The sequence below is a fragment of the Triticum aestivum genome, chromosome 1B (genome assembly GCF_018294505.1).
Source record: "Triticum aestivum cultivar Chinese Spring chromosome 1B, IWGSC CS RefSeq v2.1, whole genome shotgun sequence".
NCBI classification, from domain to species: Eukaryota; Viridiplantae; Streptophyta; class Magnoliopsida; order Poales; family Poaceae; genus Triticum; species Triticum aestivum.
Window position 1 is genome coordinate 290,477,085 of NC_057795.1, and position 21,393 is coordinate 290,498,477.

Below are 21,393 nucleotides of genomic sequence, written 5' to 3' on the forward strand. Positions count from 1 at the left end.
GAACCTCCATGTTCTGAATCCATCGGTCCGTCTCCAATTGACTCATCGGTCCAGAAAATATGAGCTCATCTCCATTCATCCTCTATTGGGTCCACGGGTTTTGGGGTGAGATAAGAGAGATAGAGAGGGATACATACAATACAAACAATAGTTTTGAAAAGACATATTTTATTGTGGCTGTCGGAAAAACAACAAGAGAATGACAGCTCACAAACGTCGCATCTAATGTAGGTATATAACAGGGGTTTGGTCTTCTCGAGGTCAATAAATCTTCAAAGTCATCAAACTCTTCTTGCCTTGTTCATGTCTCTGATGGCTTTTGCCGATCGAGCTTGTCCTTCTCAAGTTCTTTAGCCAGATCATCTCTGTTGGCGCGAAGTCTCTCACGACATCCTTTAGTATTTTGGGAGTTGCATTCCAAACTTCCGGTTTCAACATCCTTGACATGATCCATGGTCCTACTGTCCTTCACTTCCTGACAAATCTCCAGTATCTCGAGGTTTAGCTCCTCCTACTTGGCTACTTTCGGCTTCTAGTTCCTGGGCGCTTCACAAATTGCCTCCTTGTCAAATATGACTTCCTAAAGTTCCACCCTAAACTTCTCGATGTAATACTCCAGATCCTGGTGATACACCAGCTAAGGTTAAAACTTCATCTTTTGCCGACAGATGCTCCATCAGTCTTCTACCATCCAACCTTTCCATGCATCTGCATGCTTAACTCCGCACAGTGACAATAGCATAAGCGAGCGATAGCATCAGTGATATCCATGTTTATGACTATGTCTCTGCCATGAGCTATCGTTCCATAATTGATATCTCCTGTCTTAGGGTTTTTCTTGACAAAAACTTTGAGTTTTAACGCTCCATGTTCCAGTCTTTCTCCGATACACCTTGATCTCGGGTATTGACAGCTGCTATAGTCTGCCAAGTTCCATAAGGGGCGCCTTCCTAGGTCATACAAATCCGAAAAAACCGTCAAAGCCTTCAAATTCTCCTAGTCTTCGAAGTCTTCGACAGTTGTAATTTCCGTTATCATAATGTATGGTAAAATCATCTTCATTCTGAATGGTCTTAGTTGTCCGATATCTGGTCCTTCTTGGAGTGATCTCATCAGTCGAATCTTCGAGGGGTCAAAAGGGAAAGGGGTACGGTCTCACTAAAAGGGAATATTTGAATAAGCTCAGAAGAGAAGAGAGGTAAGAGATCCTTTTGAAAATAAAGCAGTAGAGAAAATCTTTCCTATGGGCTTGCCAGTTTCTAGGGTCACGTCCTACAGTCAACATGTGCTCTGATACCATCTTGTAGCGACCCGACCCGAATGGGTCAAGTCTCTGTGCTTAAGTGTCATCCCTGAATCGGTATGCTGACACACATAGTACTCGAGGATTTATAACAATGGTAACACTACAGGAATCAGCTACTTTGCCGTCCGCCAAGGCAGACGGCAAAGGCATGGATGGCGGACGGCAAAGGCCTTTGCCGTCTGTCGCGGACGACAAAGATAGCATCGATAAAGACCTTCTTTGCCGTCTGCTTTCTGAAGCGGACGGCAAAGGGGCCTTTGCCATCAGCGGCTGACGGCAAAGAAAGCCGACGGCAATAAATTCGATGTTAGTCCGTTAGGTGGCTAACGGCAGTCTTTGCCGTCCGCGGCTGACGGCAAAGAAGCAAAGGTCTTTGCCGTCTGCTAGCAGATGGCAAAGTTTTTGCTTCTTTGCCGTCTGCCAGCAGATGGCAAAGTGTCCAGATGCACAGACGGCAAATCTCCTTCTTTGCCATCTCTGTCATTGATTTACAGTATGTTCAGCAATTCATATTCATATGTATAGCGCATGCATATATCACAAATATCAACACAGACCACAGGAAAATAAGACAAGATCATCCATAAAAACATATATCACAAAGTAAGACGAGATCACACAAGTGTCGACAAATAAGATCACAAAGGTTGGCCTCCACATAACACAAAACTTAGGTGAGCATCACGGGATCTAGCAGCAACAACACCTAACCTACTGGATGGACACTGCAGTCCAGACCCAACACCACAAGCACACTACATACTGATTTGCGACCGCGCCGGTGATGCAACCACCACAACCAAAATTAAAAAGGCAAGGAAGGTGGGTAGTCCAGGTTGTTGTCTCCACGCCGCCTATGTTTGCCATCTCGAAATGCCAACAGGTCCAGGTTGTGGTCATCAGCCTTCTTCATGCCATCAGCATGATCACCATTGCCTCCCGCACCCCATCATCATCAGACTGATTTGCTGCTGCTGCTCGTCCTCCTACTCCGTCTGCATGGACAAGAGCAAGTTAGTTGAATGGCATGCACGATAAAACTACAAGGCATATATATTCATCTAGATTAATTCTACTAAGTACAGATTTTGCATGGATGGGTTTGACTTCAACAGAGACTGAAAGAAGAGCATTTTCCCCTCCCAATCCAAAACCTGCAGTACAAGTACAACTCTAAGAGAAGGAACTCTGGTACAACAAGAGGCGCTCCAAATCGAACTAAATCTCAGTTTCTTTATTTATCTAAGAAACATCACAACCATAACTTCTGCCAAGCAAGCAGTTATCATATTATCAGCTAAAGAAAAACAAAGGAAGATCACGTGTCACTTTCAGGGAAAACATCAGAAGTAGATGATAGGCAAAAGTAGATGATCATCAAATTCCATCACACTCCACAGTGAATAATGCTACTACTATTGATAGCAAGGACTAACTATTCCCACTACCTGGATGCAGCGTCCTTCACTTTGCAAACAAAAAAAGAGCACATTATCCAATTCCTTCACATACATAAATGAATAGCGGCAACCAAATTCAACGGCACTACCAAAATCAAATATATTAATTATTAAACTGATAGAAAACGAACGGAGGAGATTCAATATTACTAAAACGATAGAAAACAAAAGGAGGAGATTCAAAATTACAAAGTTATGATAAATGAACGGCAGTGATTCGTTGACCTCAACTTGATGGCGGCATAAAGGCATACAGGGTCCACACGGCCAACCGCATGGCCAGCTTATAGGCAAAAGGAATCACATGGCCAGCTTAAGAAAAAGGAGTCCATAGTCCATACGCCACCTTCCAATGGCAAGCCAGGCTAGCGTATAGTCAATTAGTACATGAGCATGTTATTTCATCTCCACAGCACTACGCACGTAATAACAGCAATAATATTAAAATAAGTCTAAAAAACATGCATAACGGGAGTATATTCGAAGACATGCACCATAATTAAATGTACAAGTCTATCATCCAACACGTACAATAATATATGGATGCAAACTCCATCATGTACATGAAAAGAAAGTTCAGCTGGATTACGAATCAGTCACGTATATAAACAATATCCAGTCAAAAAGGAAGGTCCAGTAAAAAAAAAATAACATTCGGACTAGGAGCGACACATCAAACCATCAACGTATATCAGCAAAAAGCTATATGGAGGCAGCAATGTCGAAACCTATAAAAACAGAGGATCCACCAAATACTAAATAAAAATGAATTTACTTTTTCACTGGCACCTCAGTTGTTAAGTACATATGCTAAAAGTAAAAGAAACTGATTTCATTTTTTGCGGAAAAAAGAACTGATTGCAACCAAAGATTCTAAATAGAAGAAGGTATGTCATAAAAATGCTAAGGATAAAGGAAATTGACTGCGTGACATTGGTGCTAGATAGATTAGTGTATGTAATAAAATGTTAATCTTCTTTTTTGTGGGCGAATACAATTTTAATCTTCATCGCAACTTACCATCAAATATTTATTCATATTTCAAAGTTTGCAATTTTCTACCAGCATATTTATTCACTAAACAGCAAGCATGGATTGGGTTTGAAGCAGTCAACTTACATATACTCCCATGGACTGAATAAAGGGCACCTCATATTTGGTTTGAGAATGTCAATATTTCCACTGTTCAAGAAGGCGCTACTAGGCGCTCGCCTAGGCGCGCTTAAGCTCTGGGCGCTGGCATAGGGCCTCGCTTTGGTCCTAGGCGCTCAGAAAAGCGCCCAGAAAGGTCCTCCGGCAAGAAATCGTGTTTCTCAGGCAGGAAATCAATCTCCCCAGCCAGGATTTGACCTCCCCAGCGAAGATCCATCCTCCCCGACGAGGATTCAACCAATCCAGCAACAAATCAACTGATTCCGGCGAGGGATCAAGCATTTCCGGTGAGAAATCGACTGATTCTGGCGAGGGATCAAGCATCTCCGGCGAGAAATCGAGCTTCACTGGCTGACTGGTTCCCATGTGTAGCAAGGGAGAGAGGAAGGAGAGAGGCGGCGTGGGGAGGATCCCTAATTTTCTGTCGACTGTGCACGTATGGGAGGCTTTAGTAGGAGAATGGAATAGAAGGGCCAGTGGTTTAATGGGCCAGATCAGCCCATCTACCTTGTTTCTTCATGCTACAGTGGAAACGCCTAGGCGCGCCTAGGCGACGCATAAGCGGGCTATGCGCAAGTAGGTCACAAAACGCATAAGTAACGCCCAGCGCCTTCTTGAACTTTGAATATTTCCAAGTAACTCTAGCAAGATGAACAAAGCCAGTCAATCATACATCAGCAGCCATTTGCCAATTTATTGAACTAATAATGAGCACAGAGAAACTAAGAGCAGTTCATATCCCACTACATATATGCGGCAATTGCGTTGGTTTGCTGGTTTGCTGACGGCCACGCCAAACAAAGAGCTGATTGAACAGCTCATGTCACATCTAATACCAGAGAAAGCGCATAACCACTGCGATGCTTGTTGCTGAGCTGGTGACGAGTGCTCAGAGACGAGGCTAACGAACCTCCAATTTGCAGCGAATCTAACACTCACTTCACCTCCTCTGACCTGTCGCGGTGATCAATGAAAGGCAAAACAAAGCGGGTTTCTAAAATAATTCAGTTAACAGAATCACTAAACTCATCTACTAATTCATGTGTGACTGACTTGCTAGTACTATACTACACGTTGGGAAAGAGGTCCCAAATTCAGTGTGAGATGAGCTTACGAATTCAGTTAACAATGAACCTGAATCTATGCCTATGTCTGAAGGGAAAGAAGAAGGTTGGGGCTTTGAGCATGGAGGGAGGGAGGGACTGACAGGGCGATCCAGAAGGCGCCAACGAGGGGGACGGCGCCCCAGAGCAGGCCGCAGGCGAGCCCCACCGCCTGCCGGATCCAATGCACCGCGTCCAGCAGCTGGTCCTGCACACCAAAACCCAGACACCGAACCAATCCGAACCTCACGGAGTCACTCGGGGACACGCCGCCGACGGCGGCGGCGGTGGCGGCACACATACCTTGTCCAAGTACGCGTCGGGGTCGAGGTACCGGATGGGGTTCGCCTTGGCCTTGATGCGGTCGCCGAGGTGGGCGGGCTTGAGGTGGTTGATGTAGAGCTGCACGCCAGCCACCCTCCGGTACCCCGACGCCATGTACCCCCCGATGCTCGCCGTCGACTCCGCCATCAGCGCCGAGACGCCGCCATTGAGAATCTTGAAGGGCTGCGACCATCCTGACCACGCCGACGTCGCTGTGCCCGCAGCAACAGCAGCTCGACGCCGCTGGGGCCTCCTCGCGGCGCACCACCACCAGTGCCTGGGCGTGGCTCTCCTGGGCAAGGAGAGAAACCGGTCAGTGGAGATGGTGAGCGGGGAGAGGTGGCCTCAGGGAGGAGAGCTAGGTGGTGGGGAACCGCGGGGATCGCCGGAATCTGGCGGCGGCATGGGGTGGAGAAAGGGGATCGAGGAAGACGAGAGAGATGGGATCCAACATGGGTGTGTGTGTGGGTTGGGCGTGGGTGTGTGTGCATCGTGGGTGGGGCCCGGGGCTGTGTGGGTCGTGGGTGGGTGTGTGCCAAGTCATCGATCCGCGTCCATGGCTGCGTTTATTCTTTGTTGTCTGCTGGGGGCGGGGGCGGCTGAGGGAGTCCTGGACTAGGGGGTGTCCGGATAGCCGAACTATCACCGTCCGCCGGACTCCAAGACTATGAAGATACAAGATTGAAGACTCCGTCCCGTGTCCGGATGGGACTTTCCTTGGCGTGGAAGGCAAGCTTGGCGATACGGATATGAAGATCTCCTACCGTTGTAACCGACTCTGTGTAACCCTAGCCCTCTCCGGTGTCTATATAAACCGGAGGGTTTTAGTCCGTAGGACGAACAACAATCATACCATAGGCTAGCTTCTAGGGTTTAGCCTCCTTGATCTCGTGGTAGATCTACTCTTGTACTACCCATATCATCAATATCAATGAAGCAGGAATAGGGTTTTACCTCCACCGAGAGGGCCCGAACCTGAGTAAAAACATCGTGGCCCGATGGCTCCTTCGATCATCAACAACGACACGGTCCAGGGTGAGACTTTTCTCCCCGGACAGATCTTTGTATTCGGCAGCTTTGCACTGCGGGCCAATTCGCTTGGCCATCTGGAGCAGATCGAAAGCTACGCCCCTGGCCATCAGGTCAGATTTGGAAGTTTGAACTATACGGCTGACATCCGCGGAGACTTGATCTTCGACGGATTCGAGCCACAGCCAAGCGCGCCGCACTGTCACGATGGGCATGATCTAGCTCTGCCACCGGACAGTGCCTTGGAGGCCGCACAAGAGTCCGCTCTGACCCTTAGCTCGGGGCCGACTACGTCGATCGAGGATGGGTGGCTGGACACCGCCTCGGGGGCTGCTACCTCTACGGTGATAGAGCCGAATACCGACCCTGCCTTTCGCAAAGCCCGTGACTTCGAGGCGCCGGACTCCGAACCTCCCGCGCCCCTGCCAATCGAGTCCCATTGGGCGCCGATCACGGAGTTCACTGCCGCAGATATCTTTCAGCACTCGCCTTTTGGCGAGATCCTGAATTCGCTAAAGTGTCTCTCTTTATCAGGAGAGCCCTGGCCGGATTATGGTCAGGACGGTTGGGATGCGGACGACGAAGAAATTCAAAGCCCACCCACCACCCACTTCGTAGCCACTATCGATGACTTAACCGACATGCTAGACTTCGACTCCGAAGACATCGACGGTATGGATGACAATGTAGGAGACGACCAAGACCCAGCGCCTACAGGGCGCTGGAAGGCCACCTCGTCATACGACATATATATGGTGGACATCCCAAAGGATGGGAATGGCGATGGAACAACGAAGGATGACCCCTCCAAGAAACAGCCTAAGCGCCGGCGTCAGCGGCGCCGCTCCAAATCCCGCCACAGCAAGAATGGAGATTCCGGTACTGGAGATAATAACACCCCGGATAGTGCCGAAGACAACCCCCTCCAGCAAGATTCAGCACAAGAGGATGGAGAAACTAGCCCACATGAGAGAGCGGCAGACAGAGAGGTAGAGAACAATCATTATATGCCTCCCTCCGAAGACGAGGCAAGCCTCGAAGATGACGAATTCGTCGTGCCTGAGGATCCCGTCGAACAAGAGCGTTTCAAACGCAGGCTTATGGCCACGGCAAACAGCCTCAAGAAAAAGCAGCAATAGCTTAGAGCTGACCAAGACTTGCTAGCAGACAAATGGACTGAAGTCCTTGCGGCCGAAGAGTATGAACTCGAACGCCCCTCCAAAAGCTACCCAAAATGCAAGCTGCTACCCGATTAGAGGAGGAAGCACATAAACCTACGTCACTAGCGCACAATACGGCCGACCGGCCACCTCGTGGCCGCGACAGAGAGGCCTCTAGGCCCTCCACTAAAGCCGCACCCCGACGTCGCTCGAAAAGTACAAAGCCACGGGGGAATGCGCCGGACTTGCGAGACATATTGGAGGATAAGGCAAGACAAACAAGATCATCGATCTACGGATCGCATGGGCGCCCCACCATACGTGACGACAACCGTCACACCGGATACAGCAACGCCAGCCGGGCCGAACACAGTAGACAAAGCTCGTTTGAGCTGCGTCGTGATATAGCCCAATACAGAGGCACCGCACACCCACTATGCTTCACAGATGAAGTAATGGGTCATCAAATCCTCGAAGGTTTCAAACCTGTAAACATTGAATCCTACGACGGCACAACAGATCCTGCGGTTTGGATCGAAGACTATCTCCTTCATATCCACATGGCCCGCGGTGATGATCTTCACGCCATCAAATACCTCCCACTCAAGCTTAAAGGACCAGCTCGGCATTGACTCAACAGCTTGCCAGCAGAATCAATTGGGTGTTGGGAGGACCTGGAAGCCGCATTACTTGATAACTTCCAGGGCACATATGTGCGACCACCAGACGCCGATGACCCAAGCCACATAATTCAGCAGCCAGACGAATCGGCCAGACAATTCTAAACATGGTTCTTAACCAAGAAAAATCAAATCGTCGACTGTCCGGATGCAGAGGCCCTCGCAGCCTTCAAACATAACATCCGCGACGAGTGGCTCGCCCGGCACCTAGGACAGGAGAAGCCGAAATCCATGGAAGCCCTCACATCACTCATGACCCGCTTCTGTGCGGGAGAGGACAGATGGCTAGCTCGCAGTAACAACCTAACCAAAAACTCTGGTAGTTCGGATACCAAGGACAGCAATGGCAGGTCGCGTCGCAATAAGCACAAGCGCCGCATTAACGGCGACAATACTGAAGATACAGCAGTCAACGCCGGATTCAGAGGCTCTAAACCCGGTCGGCGGAAAAAGCTATTCAAAAGAACTACTCCGGGCCTGTCCAATTTGGACCGGATACTCGATCGCTCGTGCCAGATACACAGCACCCCCGAAAAGCCAGCTAATCACACCAACAGGTATTGTTGGGTGTTCAAGCAGGCAGGCAAGTCAATTGCCGAAAACAATGACAAGGGGCTGCATAGCGATGACGAGGAAGAGACCCGGCCGCCGAACAATAGAGGACAGAAGGGTTTCCCCCCACAAGTGCGGACGGTGAACATGATATACGCAACCCACATACCCAAAAGGGAGCGGAAGCGTGCGCTCAGGGACGTATACGCGATGGAGCCAGTCGCCCCAAAGTTCAATCCGTGGTCCTCCTGCCCGATCACTTTTGATCGAAGGGACCACCCCACTAGCATCCACCATGGCAGATTCGCCGCATTGGTTTTAGACCCCATCATCGACGGATTTCACCTCACTAGAGTCCTGATGGACGGCGGCAGCAGCCTGAACCTGCTTTATCAGGATACAGTGCGCAAGATGGGCATAGACCCCTCAAGGATTAAACCCACAAAGACGACCTTCAAAGGCGTCATACCAGGTGTAGAGGCCAATTGTACAAGCTCAGTCACACTTGAAGTGGTCTTCGGATCCCCGAATAACTTCCGAAGCGAGGAGTTAATCTTCGACATAGTCCCGTTCCGCAGCGGCTATCATGCACTGCTCGGACGAACCGCATTTGCAAAGTTCAATGCGGTGCCGCACTACGCATACCTCAAGCTCAAGATGTCAGGCCCTCGAGGAGTCATTACGGTCAACGGAAACACCGAACGCTCTCTCCGAACGGAGGAGCATACAGCGGCTCTCGCGGCGGAAGTACAGAATAGCCTCTTAAGGCAATTCTCGAGTCCGACTGTTAAGCGACCGGACACCGTCAAGCGCGCCCGGAGTAACCTACAACAAGACCACCTGGCACGTTCCGAGCACGCGTAGCAATGCGGCCCCAACCCCAGCCCTCGCGAAATCGCGAGACCAGTACCACGCGTACATCACTACGCTCTGGAGATACCATGGGCATAGGGGGAGGGGCACGACCACGGCATGCCCAGAGTGCGGCTCAACCACACCAGGGGCTCCCAAATGTGTCATTCTTTTTTTTCTTATTCTCAGGACTCCGTTTTCCAGAAGCCCTGTCCGGCAATAGACTTGCCGAACTCACGATGCAACAGCCAGGGAAGCAGAAAAGCTACGTCGAGTATCCAGGTGATCTCCATTACGAGCATTATACCTGTTTTACATACCATTCCGCAGCCTACCCCTGGAGGGGGACATGTTAAATAGCCCCATCCCTTGCTTATCGCACTATTTGTATCGTTCTGCTTTCATTGCAGTATTTTTTGAATAAACAATGCATCACTTTTTGCCTATCATTGCATTCCTTTTTCTATCTATATATGTTCATTTATGACATGTTGCATCCGTACGCTTTGGTATGGCCAAATACACCAGGGGCTTAAGTTCCCCAAATTATGGTGTGACAAGTCCGAACACTTTCACAAGTGCGGCACCCCGAACTTATAGCATTATATGCATCGGCTTCGAATCATGTCTTGGGTCAATAGTTGGGTTTGCCCGGCTCCCATGTTTTGGTACCTTATGTTCCGTTATATCGGCTAAGGTAGCGCTGGGAGAACCACTGCGATTGTGCCCTAGTTGAGCTGGGTCGAGCACCTCAGTGGAGAAAGCTAAAACTGACCGTCATGATAAGGCGAGAGCTGGTCGCTGTTCGAGAGATTTTTTTGAGTCCCTAAAGACGTATGCCGCTTAGAGCAAGGAGCCGGCTTTGTCCGGCCCCAGGCGTGGATAGCGCCCCGAATTCGGTCTTCCGAACACTAGGGCTTTGCCGAAATTTAAAATTATAGAATTCTATGGCTAAGTGGGAGTGTTCAAGCATTAGAAGTCCGGTTGCCTCGTTCGTTGTGTTCAGCGCCTCCCTAGAAGGACCCAAAAATGGGAACAAGAGCGCTCAAGTTTATCCCGAACACCCCAGCACTCGTGGGATGGGGGCTGAAGCCAACGACTTGCCATCTCTCAGATTTGATAAACGGCCGCACAGAAGGTAATATTTTAAATTAACAAGCGTTGCTTAGCGCATATGAACAAAGTTTTCAGCGCACGGGATAACAAAATGCGAGTCTACTCAAAAATTACATCTTTGGAGCATTCGCCCGCTATAGGGTGGGCACCCTTCAGGACACCCTTATAGTACACCTCGGGCGTGCGATACTCCTTGCCCGGCGGTGGCGCGTCCGTCACAAGCTTCTCGGCGTCCATCCTGCCACAGTGCACTTTAGCACAGGCAAGGGCCCGGCGGGCACCTTCAATGCAGGCGGAGTGCTTGATGACTTCAACCCATGGACAGGCGTCCACCAGCCGCCGCACCAGACCGAAGTAGCTCCCAGGCATGGCTTCTTTGGGCCACAGCCGAACTATGAGGCCCTTCATGGCCTGTTCGGCCAGCTTGTGGAGCTCGACCAGCTGCTTCAGCTGGTCGCTCAGGGGCACCGGATGTCCGGCCTCAGCATACTGAGACCAGAATACCTTCTCCGTCGAGCTCCCCTCCTCGGCCCGATAGAATGCGGCATCATCGGACACACTGCGGGGTAGATCTGCGAATACTCCTGGAGAGCTCCGAATTCGGGTAAGTAACAAGTAATTCGCTTTCACGTGCTTGCTTTGCATGAAGAATGCCTTACCCGCCACTATCTTCTTTATCGCCTCAATCTTCTGGAGGGCTTTTTGGGCTTCGGCCTTGGCAGCTTTGGCACTCTCAAGAGCCGAGGCGAGCTCGGACTCTCGAGTCTTCGAGTCACGCTCCAAACTCTCGTGTTTTTCCACGAGAGCCTGGAGCTCTTGCCGCACCTCCGCCACCCGCGCCTCCTGCTTCTCTCGCTCGGTGCGTCCCGCGGACGCATTGCGTTCGGCCTCGGACACTGCTTCCTTCAGGGTTGCCACCTCGTTCATAGCCCCTGCAATACCCACGTTATTCCTGTCATTTTTTGCAACCAAATCCTTTTCTATAAGGTATAATTTTAATAAGGTATTACTTACCTTCCTTGTCCTCGAGCTGCTTCTTGGCACGGCCGAGCTCGTTCTCGGACCGCTCGAGGCTCTGCTTCAATGCATTGACCTCCGCAGTCAGTGCGGCAGAGGTCAGCAGCGCAACCTGCATTCCCATATTGACATACTTATGTTAGACTCCTGTGTATATCTTATTAGATCCTCAGTTCGGCTTTTCTTTCCGAACACCGAACTGAGCATCAGGGGCTACTGTCTATGCGATACTATTTAACATATCTTAAATTCCTTACCTCAAAGCCTGTTAGAAGGCTGATACAGGCTTCAGTCAGCCCGCTCTTGGCGGACTGAACTTTCTGGATCACCGCGCTCATAACAGTGCGGTGCTCCTCGTCGATGGAAGCGCCATTGAGCGCCTCCAGCAAATTACCCGACGCCTCTGGTTGGACGGAGGTCACCGGCGTCGCTGTCTCGCCCTTCTTACGAAGGGGCCGCCCGCCGGACTCCGGAACCACCAAAGGTTCCGGTGCGGAGTCCGGTCCAAAGTCCGGGAGGTTGCCCTGCGGCACCTCCGGGACCTCCTCCTCCTGGCTGGTCCCTTTCTGGGACCCCGCCTCGGCGTCGTCTGCGTCACGGGGGGAGGAGGCGGTCGGAAGTGAAGCGCTATTCACATCCGACGAACCCAGGGACCCGCTCGACGAAGCGGGGAGGTCATCCTTGGGCGGGCTACATGGTTGTGTTCGGCGTTAGAAGACACTATGCGACGAAAGAGAAATCATGGGTTATTATGGAATCCGGACACTTATGATCTCGCCAGGGGCTTGGCCCTCGAAGGCCACTCCTCTTCGCCGTCGTCGGCGTTGGTGGAACAGTCCGGAGGAAGGGTCCTTCCCTTCTTGGACCCTTCGGCCTCCCTCGTTGGGGAAGCCTTCCTCTTCTTCTCTCCCCCGCTGGGGGAGAGGCCTCCTTTTTCTCCTCTTCTTCGTGGGAGGAGTCCGCCTCGGAGTCATCGGACGATGAGTCCGATAACACCTGGCACCGGGAACTCCTCCGAGTTCCCGTGGCCTTCTTCTTGGCCTTCTTCTCCGGCACCACGTAAGGCGCCGGAACCAGCAGCCCTGTTAATCGGGCGTCCGTTGGGTCTTCTGGCAAGGGAGCTGGACAACTAACCTGCCCGGACTTCTTCTGCCAGGCCTGTCAAAGGCAAGAGAGATTAGATCCTGCATAAAATCAAAACTATGAAAAGCAAGTGTCCCATAAAGGGTACGATAGCTTACCTCGCTAGCATGACGCTGCGAGCTGAATCCGCGATCTTCGGTAGTGGATGCGGGAGCCTCGGCGCCCTTGAACAGCACCCTCCAGGCGTCTTTGTACGTAGTGTCGAAGAGCCTACTCAAAGTCTGGTGCTGTGCCGGATCAAACTCCCACAATTTGAAGGCCGTTGTTGGCACGGGAGGATCCAGCGGATGAGCATGACCTAGACTGCGTTGACGAGCTTGATCTTCTCGTTCACAAGATTTTGGACGCAGGTTTGGAGTCCGGTCAGCTCCTTCAAATCACCCCATTTCAGGCCCTTCTCTTTCCAGGAGGTGAGCCGTGTGGGGATGCCAGATCTGAATTCGGGGGCCGCTGCCCATTCAGGGTCACGCGACTCGTTGATATAGAACCACCCCGATTGCCACCCTTGGATGGTTTCCACGAAGGCGCCCTCAAGCCATGTGATGTTGGGCATCTTGCCCACCATGGCGCCTCCGCACTCCGCCTGCTGGCCGCCCACCACCTTCGGCTTGACATTGAAGGTCTTCAGCCATAAGCCGAAGTGGGGGTGATGCGGAGGAAGGCCTCGCACACGACGATAAACGCCGAGATGTTGAGGATGAAATTCGGGGCCAAATCATGGAAATCCAGGCCATAGTAGAACAAGAGCCCCCGGACAAATGGGTGAAGTGGGAAGCCCAGTCCGCGGAGGAAATGGGGAAGGAACACCACCCTCTCATGGGGCCTGGGGGTGGGGACGAGCTGCCCCTCGTCGGGGAGCCGATGCGCAATGTCGCTGGACAAGTATCCGGCCTTGCGCAGCCTTTTGATGTGCCCCTCCATGACGGAGGAGGCCATCCACTTGCCTCCCGCTCCGGACATGGTTGGAAAAGGTCGAGGCGAGATGTGCGGACTTGGGCGCTGGAGCTCGAGTGCGCAGAGATGGATAAGCAAAGGAGGAAGAAGGCGTAGGTAAAAAGGTGGATCCTTATCCCCTTATATGGGCGGACGAAGCTATGCGTCCCACCAGCCTGGTAAAACTCGCTTATCTCCCAAGCGCCGCAGTTAATGGCGCGGTTGGGTTACCCACGCCCGTATTGATGAGAATCCCGAAATACGGGGACACGATCTCTGCTTTGACAAGGCGTGCCAAGGAAACCGCTTCGCTAAACGCGCTGAGGTGGGACAATAAAAACAATTCGAATAAGGGCTTGGCCGTGGTGTGACGTCATGCCACGAGATACGTCAGCAGATTGAACTTGTGTAAATATTATTCTCTCTATGGTGGTATGTGGAACTTATTTTGCAGAGCCAGACACTATCCTGGTGTTCAAAATCTTTTATGAATTATTCGGAGGAGGAGCCCGCATTGCAATGCCGAAGACAATATGCGCGCCGGACTCGTCGTCATTGAAGCCTGGTTCAGGGGCTACTGAGGGAGTCCTGGACTAGGGGGTGTCTAGATAGCCGAACTATCACCGTCCCGTGTCCGGATGGGACTTTTCTTGGCGTGGAAGGCAAGCTTGGCGATACGGATATGAAGATCTCCTACCATTGTAACCGACTCTGTGTAACCCTAGCCCTCTCCGGTGTCTATATAAACCGGAGGGTTTTAGAACATAGGACAAACAACAATCATACCATAGGCTAGCTTCTAGGGTTTAGCCTCCTTGATCTCGTGGTAGATCTACTCTTGTACTACCCATATCATCAATATCAATGAAGCAGAAGTAGGGTTTTACCTCCACCGAGAGGGCCCGAACCTGGGTAAAAACATCGTGTCCCTTGTCTCCTGTTACCATCCGTCTAGACGCACAGTTCGGGACCCCCTACCCGAGATTCGCCGGTTTTGACACCGACAGCGGCTGTTAGACAAGTTAGATTATTTTCTTTGTCGTCCGCTTTCGGACTCTTTGCCGTCTGCTAGCAGACGGCAAAAATAATATCCGTTAGATAGTTCTCGTTAGTGGGCCACCCATCCTCTTTACCGTCCGCCAGGAGACGACAAAGATTCTACACCTTAGCTAGCTGACGGCAAAGAGCAGGCTGATGGCAAACACTCCCTTTGTCGTCCGCTTTTTTTTTTGCCGTCAGCTTTCTGTAAGCTGATGGCAAAGACCTTCTTTGCCGTCAGCTAGCAGACGGCAAAGAGCTGGCTGACGACAAAGATCCTGATTCCAGTAGTGTAAATCACATGTATAAAGTAACGTAAATACTATTACTTCAATCCAAATAGCGGAAGTAACAAGGTTGTGGATTCCCATCAACACCAACGACAAAGTTGAGTATAGGAATCGTAACCCTAACGTATCACTTACTTGTCGTAAGATCCTGCAACATGAGACGTTGCAACCACAAAGGGTCAGTACATTGAATGTACTGGCAAATTCACACTACTAGTAGAACGCCTATGCGTTGCCACAGGCTTCTGAAAAAACAAAATAACAAGCACTAAAATAACCGAGAACAATGCACATCTTAACTAACACACATTTTTTTACAATCAGCTAACACACATCATACTATCAAACACAATAATATGTTATTGACACTCAAAAATTGTTGCTGGAACCAAGCAACCAGTAGTTGAATGCAAAACGATTCAACTCGGCCGACCGGTCACGCCGCGTGTCGTTTCATGTTGGATCACACACCACTAATGTTTCTTTCTTTTTTACTAACCTTATCCCTAGTACTAATGGAGCCACTCATTCTTATCCCTAGTACTCCCTCCATCTGAGTTTACACGTCTTACACGTGTACCTAGGTCATTAATATGACCAACTTAATAAGAGGCATACATTACAAAAAGTATATCATTAGAAACTTTAGATATTTTATTTTCTAATGATATAATTTTTATGTTAAACAATTTATTCTATATAAGTTAAAATGATGATCTAGATACACGTGCAAGACTTATAAACAGCGATGGAGGGAGTAAAAATGTTTGAATTCATCCACACCCTTACATGCTGTATTTTTCTTATCACATCACACATTTGGTCAATATAGGCTTAAATACAAATACGTGCCAAGATTGTGAAAAATTTCATAGTCTACCAAACCATCTATGAAATTACCATCTAGATACATCCCTTGTAACAAGGATGAGTGGGTGCTACACCTCAGAATATACAGAACAATAATAGCTCAAGATTGCATATTAGCCTGTAAATTCATGGAGCCAACTTCAATCAAGAATATTTTTTTTTGCAAGTCTATGAACCCCTAAGTTGGACTTGAATACAAAGTTTTGAATACCAACATTTTCATTTATTCTGGCTTTAACCTTTTTGTATGGTAAGAATCCCATTTATTCTGCTTTTGTCAAATGCAAAAGCTATTTGATATAGAACCACACTTGCATGCCGTTATTTGAATTCAGTAAATCAACTATGGTTTTGCTCTTTAGGAAAAATATCCGTATATCTGGCAGTAATTCTGATAAGAAATCTCATAGTTTCCAAGTCATGCATGCTTTTCTTTTGCAGAAAAATATTCGCTAATCTCAATTCTGCTTGAAACATCACACATAATTGTGAAGTGCTTCACTTTTTAAATTGGAGTGCCAAAATTTATAGTATAAAATTATACAGAGATATAGACAATTAATTCCATAGGACACAAAAACTTCAACTGAATCATCATTTTGTTAGTTTTCGTATTGTAATCAGTAAAATCAACACCTTTTATACTTCAACAAATACCATGAGCGACACAAGCAAACTCGGGAGGCTAATTTTGACAATTACCTCTAGACAAGTAATGTTGAACTCACATGACACTCTCTGAAATACTGAGAAAAATAGAGGATAATATAGTAAGAACAACTATACATTAATTGCTTTAAAAGGAAGTAAATATTTTATAATTAACAAGTTTTCTATGGCTAAATGGAGGGTCAACTACAGATAATCCAAGTGAGTTAAGTGAATCCATGCACCGATGATTTAATCATAGTTGGGGAAGCAAATAATGTTTTGTTCACGATAGAGAATAATCCACTTCTGTAACTTCATATGCTTTTCTTCCATACATCAGCATATATTGAATTTTGTTCCGACCCGAACCCTACAATACAAACGACGGAATAAAAAACAATCACTGATGTGCTCTCTATCAGGGAAGCTTAACGGGTCCTCAAGTAAGTTGATTGACTCAACAACAACCAATGGAGAAGTCTTGTGTACATGCTACCTAATGGCCTTGTACCATATAAGTCCATCCAGCCTACCGGTAGCATTAGATGTCAACCGATAAATACATTATGCGTAAAACAACATGATGGCAAATTAGATGTCAACCGTTTCTGTAATATTCAAATAAACTACAAATTACAAAGGATTAAAAATGGCAACCAATTATTATTTTTCTTGAGAAAAATGTGAAAGAACTACCACATGTTGTAAAAATCGCTAATGTTGTAAGCTGTTTGATGTCACAAATAAATAGCTAAATCTAGCATAAACAAGATAGGAACATCACCTTGACAAGTTGCTACTTTGGGAATGTGCCAGAATCCCTTAACCAAGAGTGAAGAAACCATGGGAAATAATTTTTCAGCACATACTTGTTGTTCTTGCTCCTTAAATGATTCAACAAATTTTCTGAATCTTTTGTTCATGAATCATCACACCCTAACTGTTTTACCAATATATCACGTGTCTTGGTTTCATGCTGCCACCAAAATCAAGAAGTCAGCTAAATGTGTCAAAATGTTATTCTGCCAATTTTTTCATCCGAACTAACCTGAATTGAAAGCCTGTAACTTGCGTAGTACCTCCCTTCAACTTTCAGAAAATAAGTCCTACAATAATTACAACTTCCCACCTTGCTGTTGCATGCGTAGAGACAATTGTTTTCACTCCACTACGAGGAATTCCAGCACCTGGATGCAACAACAAGAAATTCCCTTATGATTTCGAGTACAGAGCCTTCAAAATCTGACCATCTGTAGAGGCAACAATATTCTATACATCAAGTTTACTTCAAGTATATTATATTACTTCAAGTATATGCAATAAAGATACATGTTGAAAGAAAACGGGTCTATGTTAGTACTCTAATACTCTATACATCAAGTTTATATCATCTCAAAACAAAACCAACATGTTAATTACTCTATTGACCAACATGACCCAAGCAGTTTAAACATTTGTCATATAACCCAAATTATCGGGGTTCCAGCCGTTGGGTTATCTGAAGTGTAGGTAACTTGTAAAGGTCAAAGGCATGGACATCGTTCCAATTTGAGGCACTAGAAAAACATGTCACAATGCAAGTATTCAGGTCATGTATCCCGTTGTTTCTGCTTCTGCAATGAATATGTTAAGAGTTGAGTTACCTGTTACGGAGAGACTCGACTCTTAAGTGCAGCAGATGAAATCAGTGTATCCTCTTTCTGCTAACCCTTTGTATCTTTGAAATCTTCAAGCTCTTGTCATGGTATTTGCTTCAAGGACATCAAACAAATCAGGTGAGATCCAACAAAAGGAAGGCAATTTCACAAATCCATTCAGAAATTGAGAGAATGTTAGCATTTTATTTATGTGATGACTGCCTCAACCAAAATCCATATATCTTGGGAGACGTAAGGCACCAATCAAAACCATATTAAAGCAGCGGACAGAGAGGTCCGAGAAGAACAAATAAATGCAAGAACAGAAATAGGGGAAAGGAAAGGGAAAGTGAGGTGTATTGATGCCTCAACGAACATGTGACCTCGGTCCCTTAGCACCTACAGTGCAACACAGAGGAATGAGGAAGCAACTTGTAGCCTCAAGACTAATGGTGGTTTCTACATTGTTGAACCTTTAGATGCATTGGTAAGTGCATATATAATGAAACTGCAACAATACTAAGCTAAATAGATTCTTATAAAAGGATTAAATAATCAACTCAAGGCATGTCTGAAGATGAAACTTATTTGCACAAGACCCATCGGAAGTAGCTTGTGCCATGTAGTTATGAGCTTAAGTTAAGCATTTACTCATCGATGAAAAGCATCGAGCAACATCAGCTATAAAACAAACTACATTTTCATAATAAGATGACAAAGGCATGAAATACCCAAGAAGCAGTCATGACAAAGGCCGTTTGGGCAGCCATCGTGCATGGGATCAAGGCAGAGGCGGGGCCGACAATGGAGTCCGGCCAGAGATAGAGAGGCGACCGGTGATGAGCATGAGTACGACAGAATAAGGCGTCCCTGGCGAGCAGGGCGAGGCCGACCGTGCAGAGAATCAAACCATAGTTAATTGCCCATATATTGCAATGGGGCCACAAATATTATCTTGTTGAAAAGAAACTGTTAAACATATATAACAAAATTTGCTCTTCTATAACTCAAGTTATATAGTTATCAGGTACACTCTAGTTATATAGTTATACAACTGTACGTTATGTGTCTGACCGATTTCATCTTAATTGACGAGCAAAAGTTCAGGAGTAGACGACCCATAATTTATACTTCAACACCAATCTCGACAAGGTGCACAATATCTATATACTTAATGTAAGATGCCATATTTTCTATCCATGCCTACAAAAAAACCAATATTTTCAAAATGTGCAGTGGACAAACATAAATGAGACATAGAAGTTCCCAAAAATAAGACTGCAATAAGGACCTAGAGCGTATCGTCTGATGGATTTGAAGGGCAACACGACTCGACGATCATCGCCCAGTTAAGAATGGTAGGATCGCCTTTGTAGGCCTCGTTTGTGATTGCTTTTACTCTTGAAAAAACAAGCTAAGAAAAGGAAACATATGCACAATATTGAAACTCTTGTATAACAGGAAAACACGACTGCAAAATTCAGAGTTGGTAAACTAAAATTAGCAGTAATTGTTTGCTGGTAGCATTTCATATAGCTATGCATATAATGATATCCATTGGTCACCAAGCATGACAGATAACAGGAATCCATTTCTGATGTCCATTTAAGCTAGAAATTTACCTGAACAAAAGCTTTGTAGTAGCTTCTGAAAAAAAAAGTTTTGTAGTAGCTTCCTAAAAAAAAGCTTTGTAGTAGCTCTTAAGTGTTGCATCATATATGAAGTCGTCATGAGAAGCCAGCCTCCTTGCCCCATCTTACATATTGTCCCTTCCCTTTGTAATCTCCCCAGTTATTGCATTGTGATAGTATTAACCACGTAATCTAGTGCATGGCAAAATGAGATGAAAAAAAAATCAGACACCATAACCTGAAGAAACTACTGTTGTGCAGAGATCAACCTTTTATACAGAGACATCCCTTAGGCATGCAAATTTCTTCATGAAATACATGATGAGCATCCAGTTTAATATGTTTCCATTTTCTTGTTACTTTTTTTGCTACTGGATCAGTGTGGGATGTGAATGAGATAGCAATTTCAGAAAATAAACATGGTATAAAATGTAAGATCTAGATTTTTATGACTATCTAACAAGAAAAGCGCTACTCAGGAATGCATTTCGTCAAGCAGGTAACCATCTTCACAGAATGCTCACCGGAGCACATCCTCGTCATAGCAGAATGGCATGGTCTACAGCACGTGAAAGAACCGCCCCCAGGCGGCCGGGGGCTGCCTCATCACTCTTGGTCACTGCCTGCGCCGCACTCGTGTCTCCCGCTCGCAGGAGCGCCGTCAACTGCGGCCATCGGCCACCACGCAGGAGGAGAGGAAGGCGGGGGCCTCTCCCACTGGGGATCGACAATGATGAGTACCTGGATCTCAGACACATGGGGGCGCAGGCAGAGGAGTTGTGGTGGAGGCGGGCGTCATTACCGGCGGCGCAAGGAGCTATGCGGGCGGCGCCATGGGAGCCACACGAGTGACATGGCAAGGTTGGGGCGCTCCTTGGCCGGGGAAGGTGCGCGGTGAGAGATAGGAGAGTGGCGGCGAGTCCCCAGCCGCGGCAGGGTGCCCCTTCGGTACCGACGAAGTGCAGTACCGCCCTTCCTTGCAGAGGCTGCAGGGGCGGGAATCAAACCGCCCTGCCTTGCAGAGGTGGCGGCGGCATTGTCTCCCCCTCGGACGGCGTCGGCGGGAGTAGATGGGATCGATGGGAGGGGGCAACAAAGGATGGGGTTTTTTTGGCATGTTTTCTTTCGCGAGAGGGTTGTGAGCTTACGGAGGTGGGACGATAGACGAAAATAAACCAGTGATTTGACGGAGGTGGGAGGGTAGACGAAATAAAACCAGCGAAAATTAATCGGCGGACTATTCATCAACTGCTCTATTAGGAGTAGAGATAGAGCAATGATGAATAAAGGCTATCACTACATGCATATGTGGCTGGTGGAGGCTCTATGGTTATAATGTTTTTGCGAAAAGCCAATTTTTCAATAAGGAATAAATTTTATTTAACTATCATGGTGGTTGTTAAACATTGAGAATGGTTGACAGCATTCTCAATCCCAATTAAGTAACAT

The 21,393-nt window shown here is 47.6% G+C and overlaps 1 protein-coding gene and 1 long non-coding RNA gene across 8 annotated transcripts; both read right to left on the reverse strand.

Moving 5' to 3' along the window:
• Nucleotides 1–1,873: 1,873 nt before the first annotated feature.
• On the reverse strand, nucleotides 1,874–21,098 carry LOC123120052 (uncharacterized). 7 transcript variants are annotated; one of them, XR_006459304.1, is made up of 7 exons: nucleotides 20,469–21,098; nucleotides 19,936–20,136; nucleotides 18,320–18,427; nucleotides 17,725–17,926; nucleotides 17,461–17,652; nucleotides 2,956–3,131; nucleotides 1,874–2,301 (listed from the first exon to the last, which is right to left on the reverse strand). It is a non-coding gene; the product is annotated as an uncharacterized lncRNA (long non-coding RNA). The 7 variants fall into 7 exon arrangements; XR_006459285.1 differs by having other exon boundaries at nucleotides 2,992–3,131; nucleotides 20,469–21,097; XR_006459312.1 differs by lacking the exon at nucleotides 1,874–2,301 and having other exon boundaries at nucleotides 2,467–3,131; nucleotides 20,469–20,661; nucleotides 20,747–21,098.
• Nucleotides 4,548–6,114, reverse strand: LOC123120046 (uncharacterized). Its single transcript, XM_044540057.1, has 2 exons — nucleotides 5,325–6,114; nucleotides 4,548–5,223 (listed from the first exon to the last, which is right to left on the reverse strand). The coding sequence occupies exons 1-2, from the start codon at nucleotides 5,490–5,492 to the stop codon at nucleotides 5,065–5,067; spliced, it is 327 nt and encodes a 108-aa protein (XP_044395992.1). The 5' UTR covers nucleotides 5,493–6,114; the 3' UTR covers nucleotides 4,548–5,064.
• Nucleotides 21,099–21,393: the final 295 nt, after the last annotated feature.

Coding starts and splice junctions, on each gene's coding strand:
- LOC123120046 (XM_044540057.1), bottom strand. CDS start 5,492: ATGGCGGAGTCGACGGCGAGCATCGGGGGGTACATGGCGTCGGGGTAC. Junction 5,224..5,324: donor CCGACGCGTACTTGGACAAG/GTATGTGTGCCG, acceptor GTGCAGGACCAG/CTGCTGGACGCGGTGCATTG.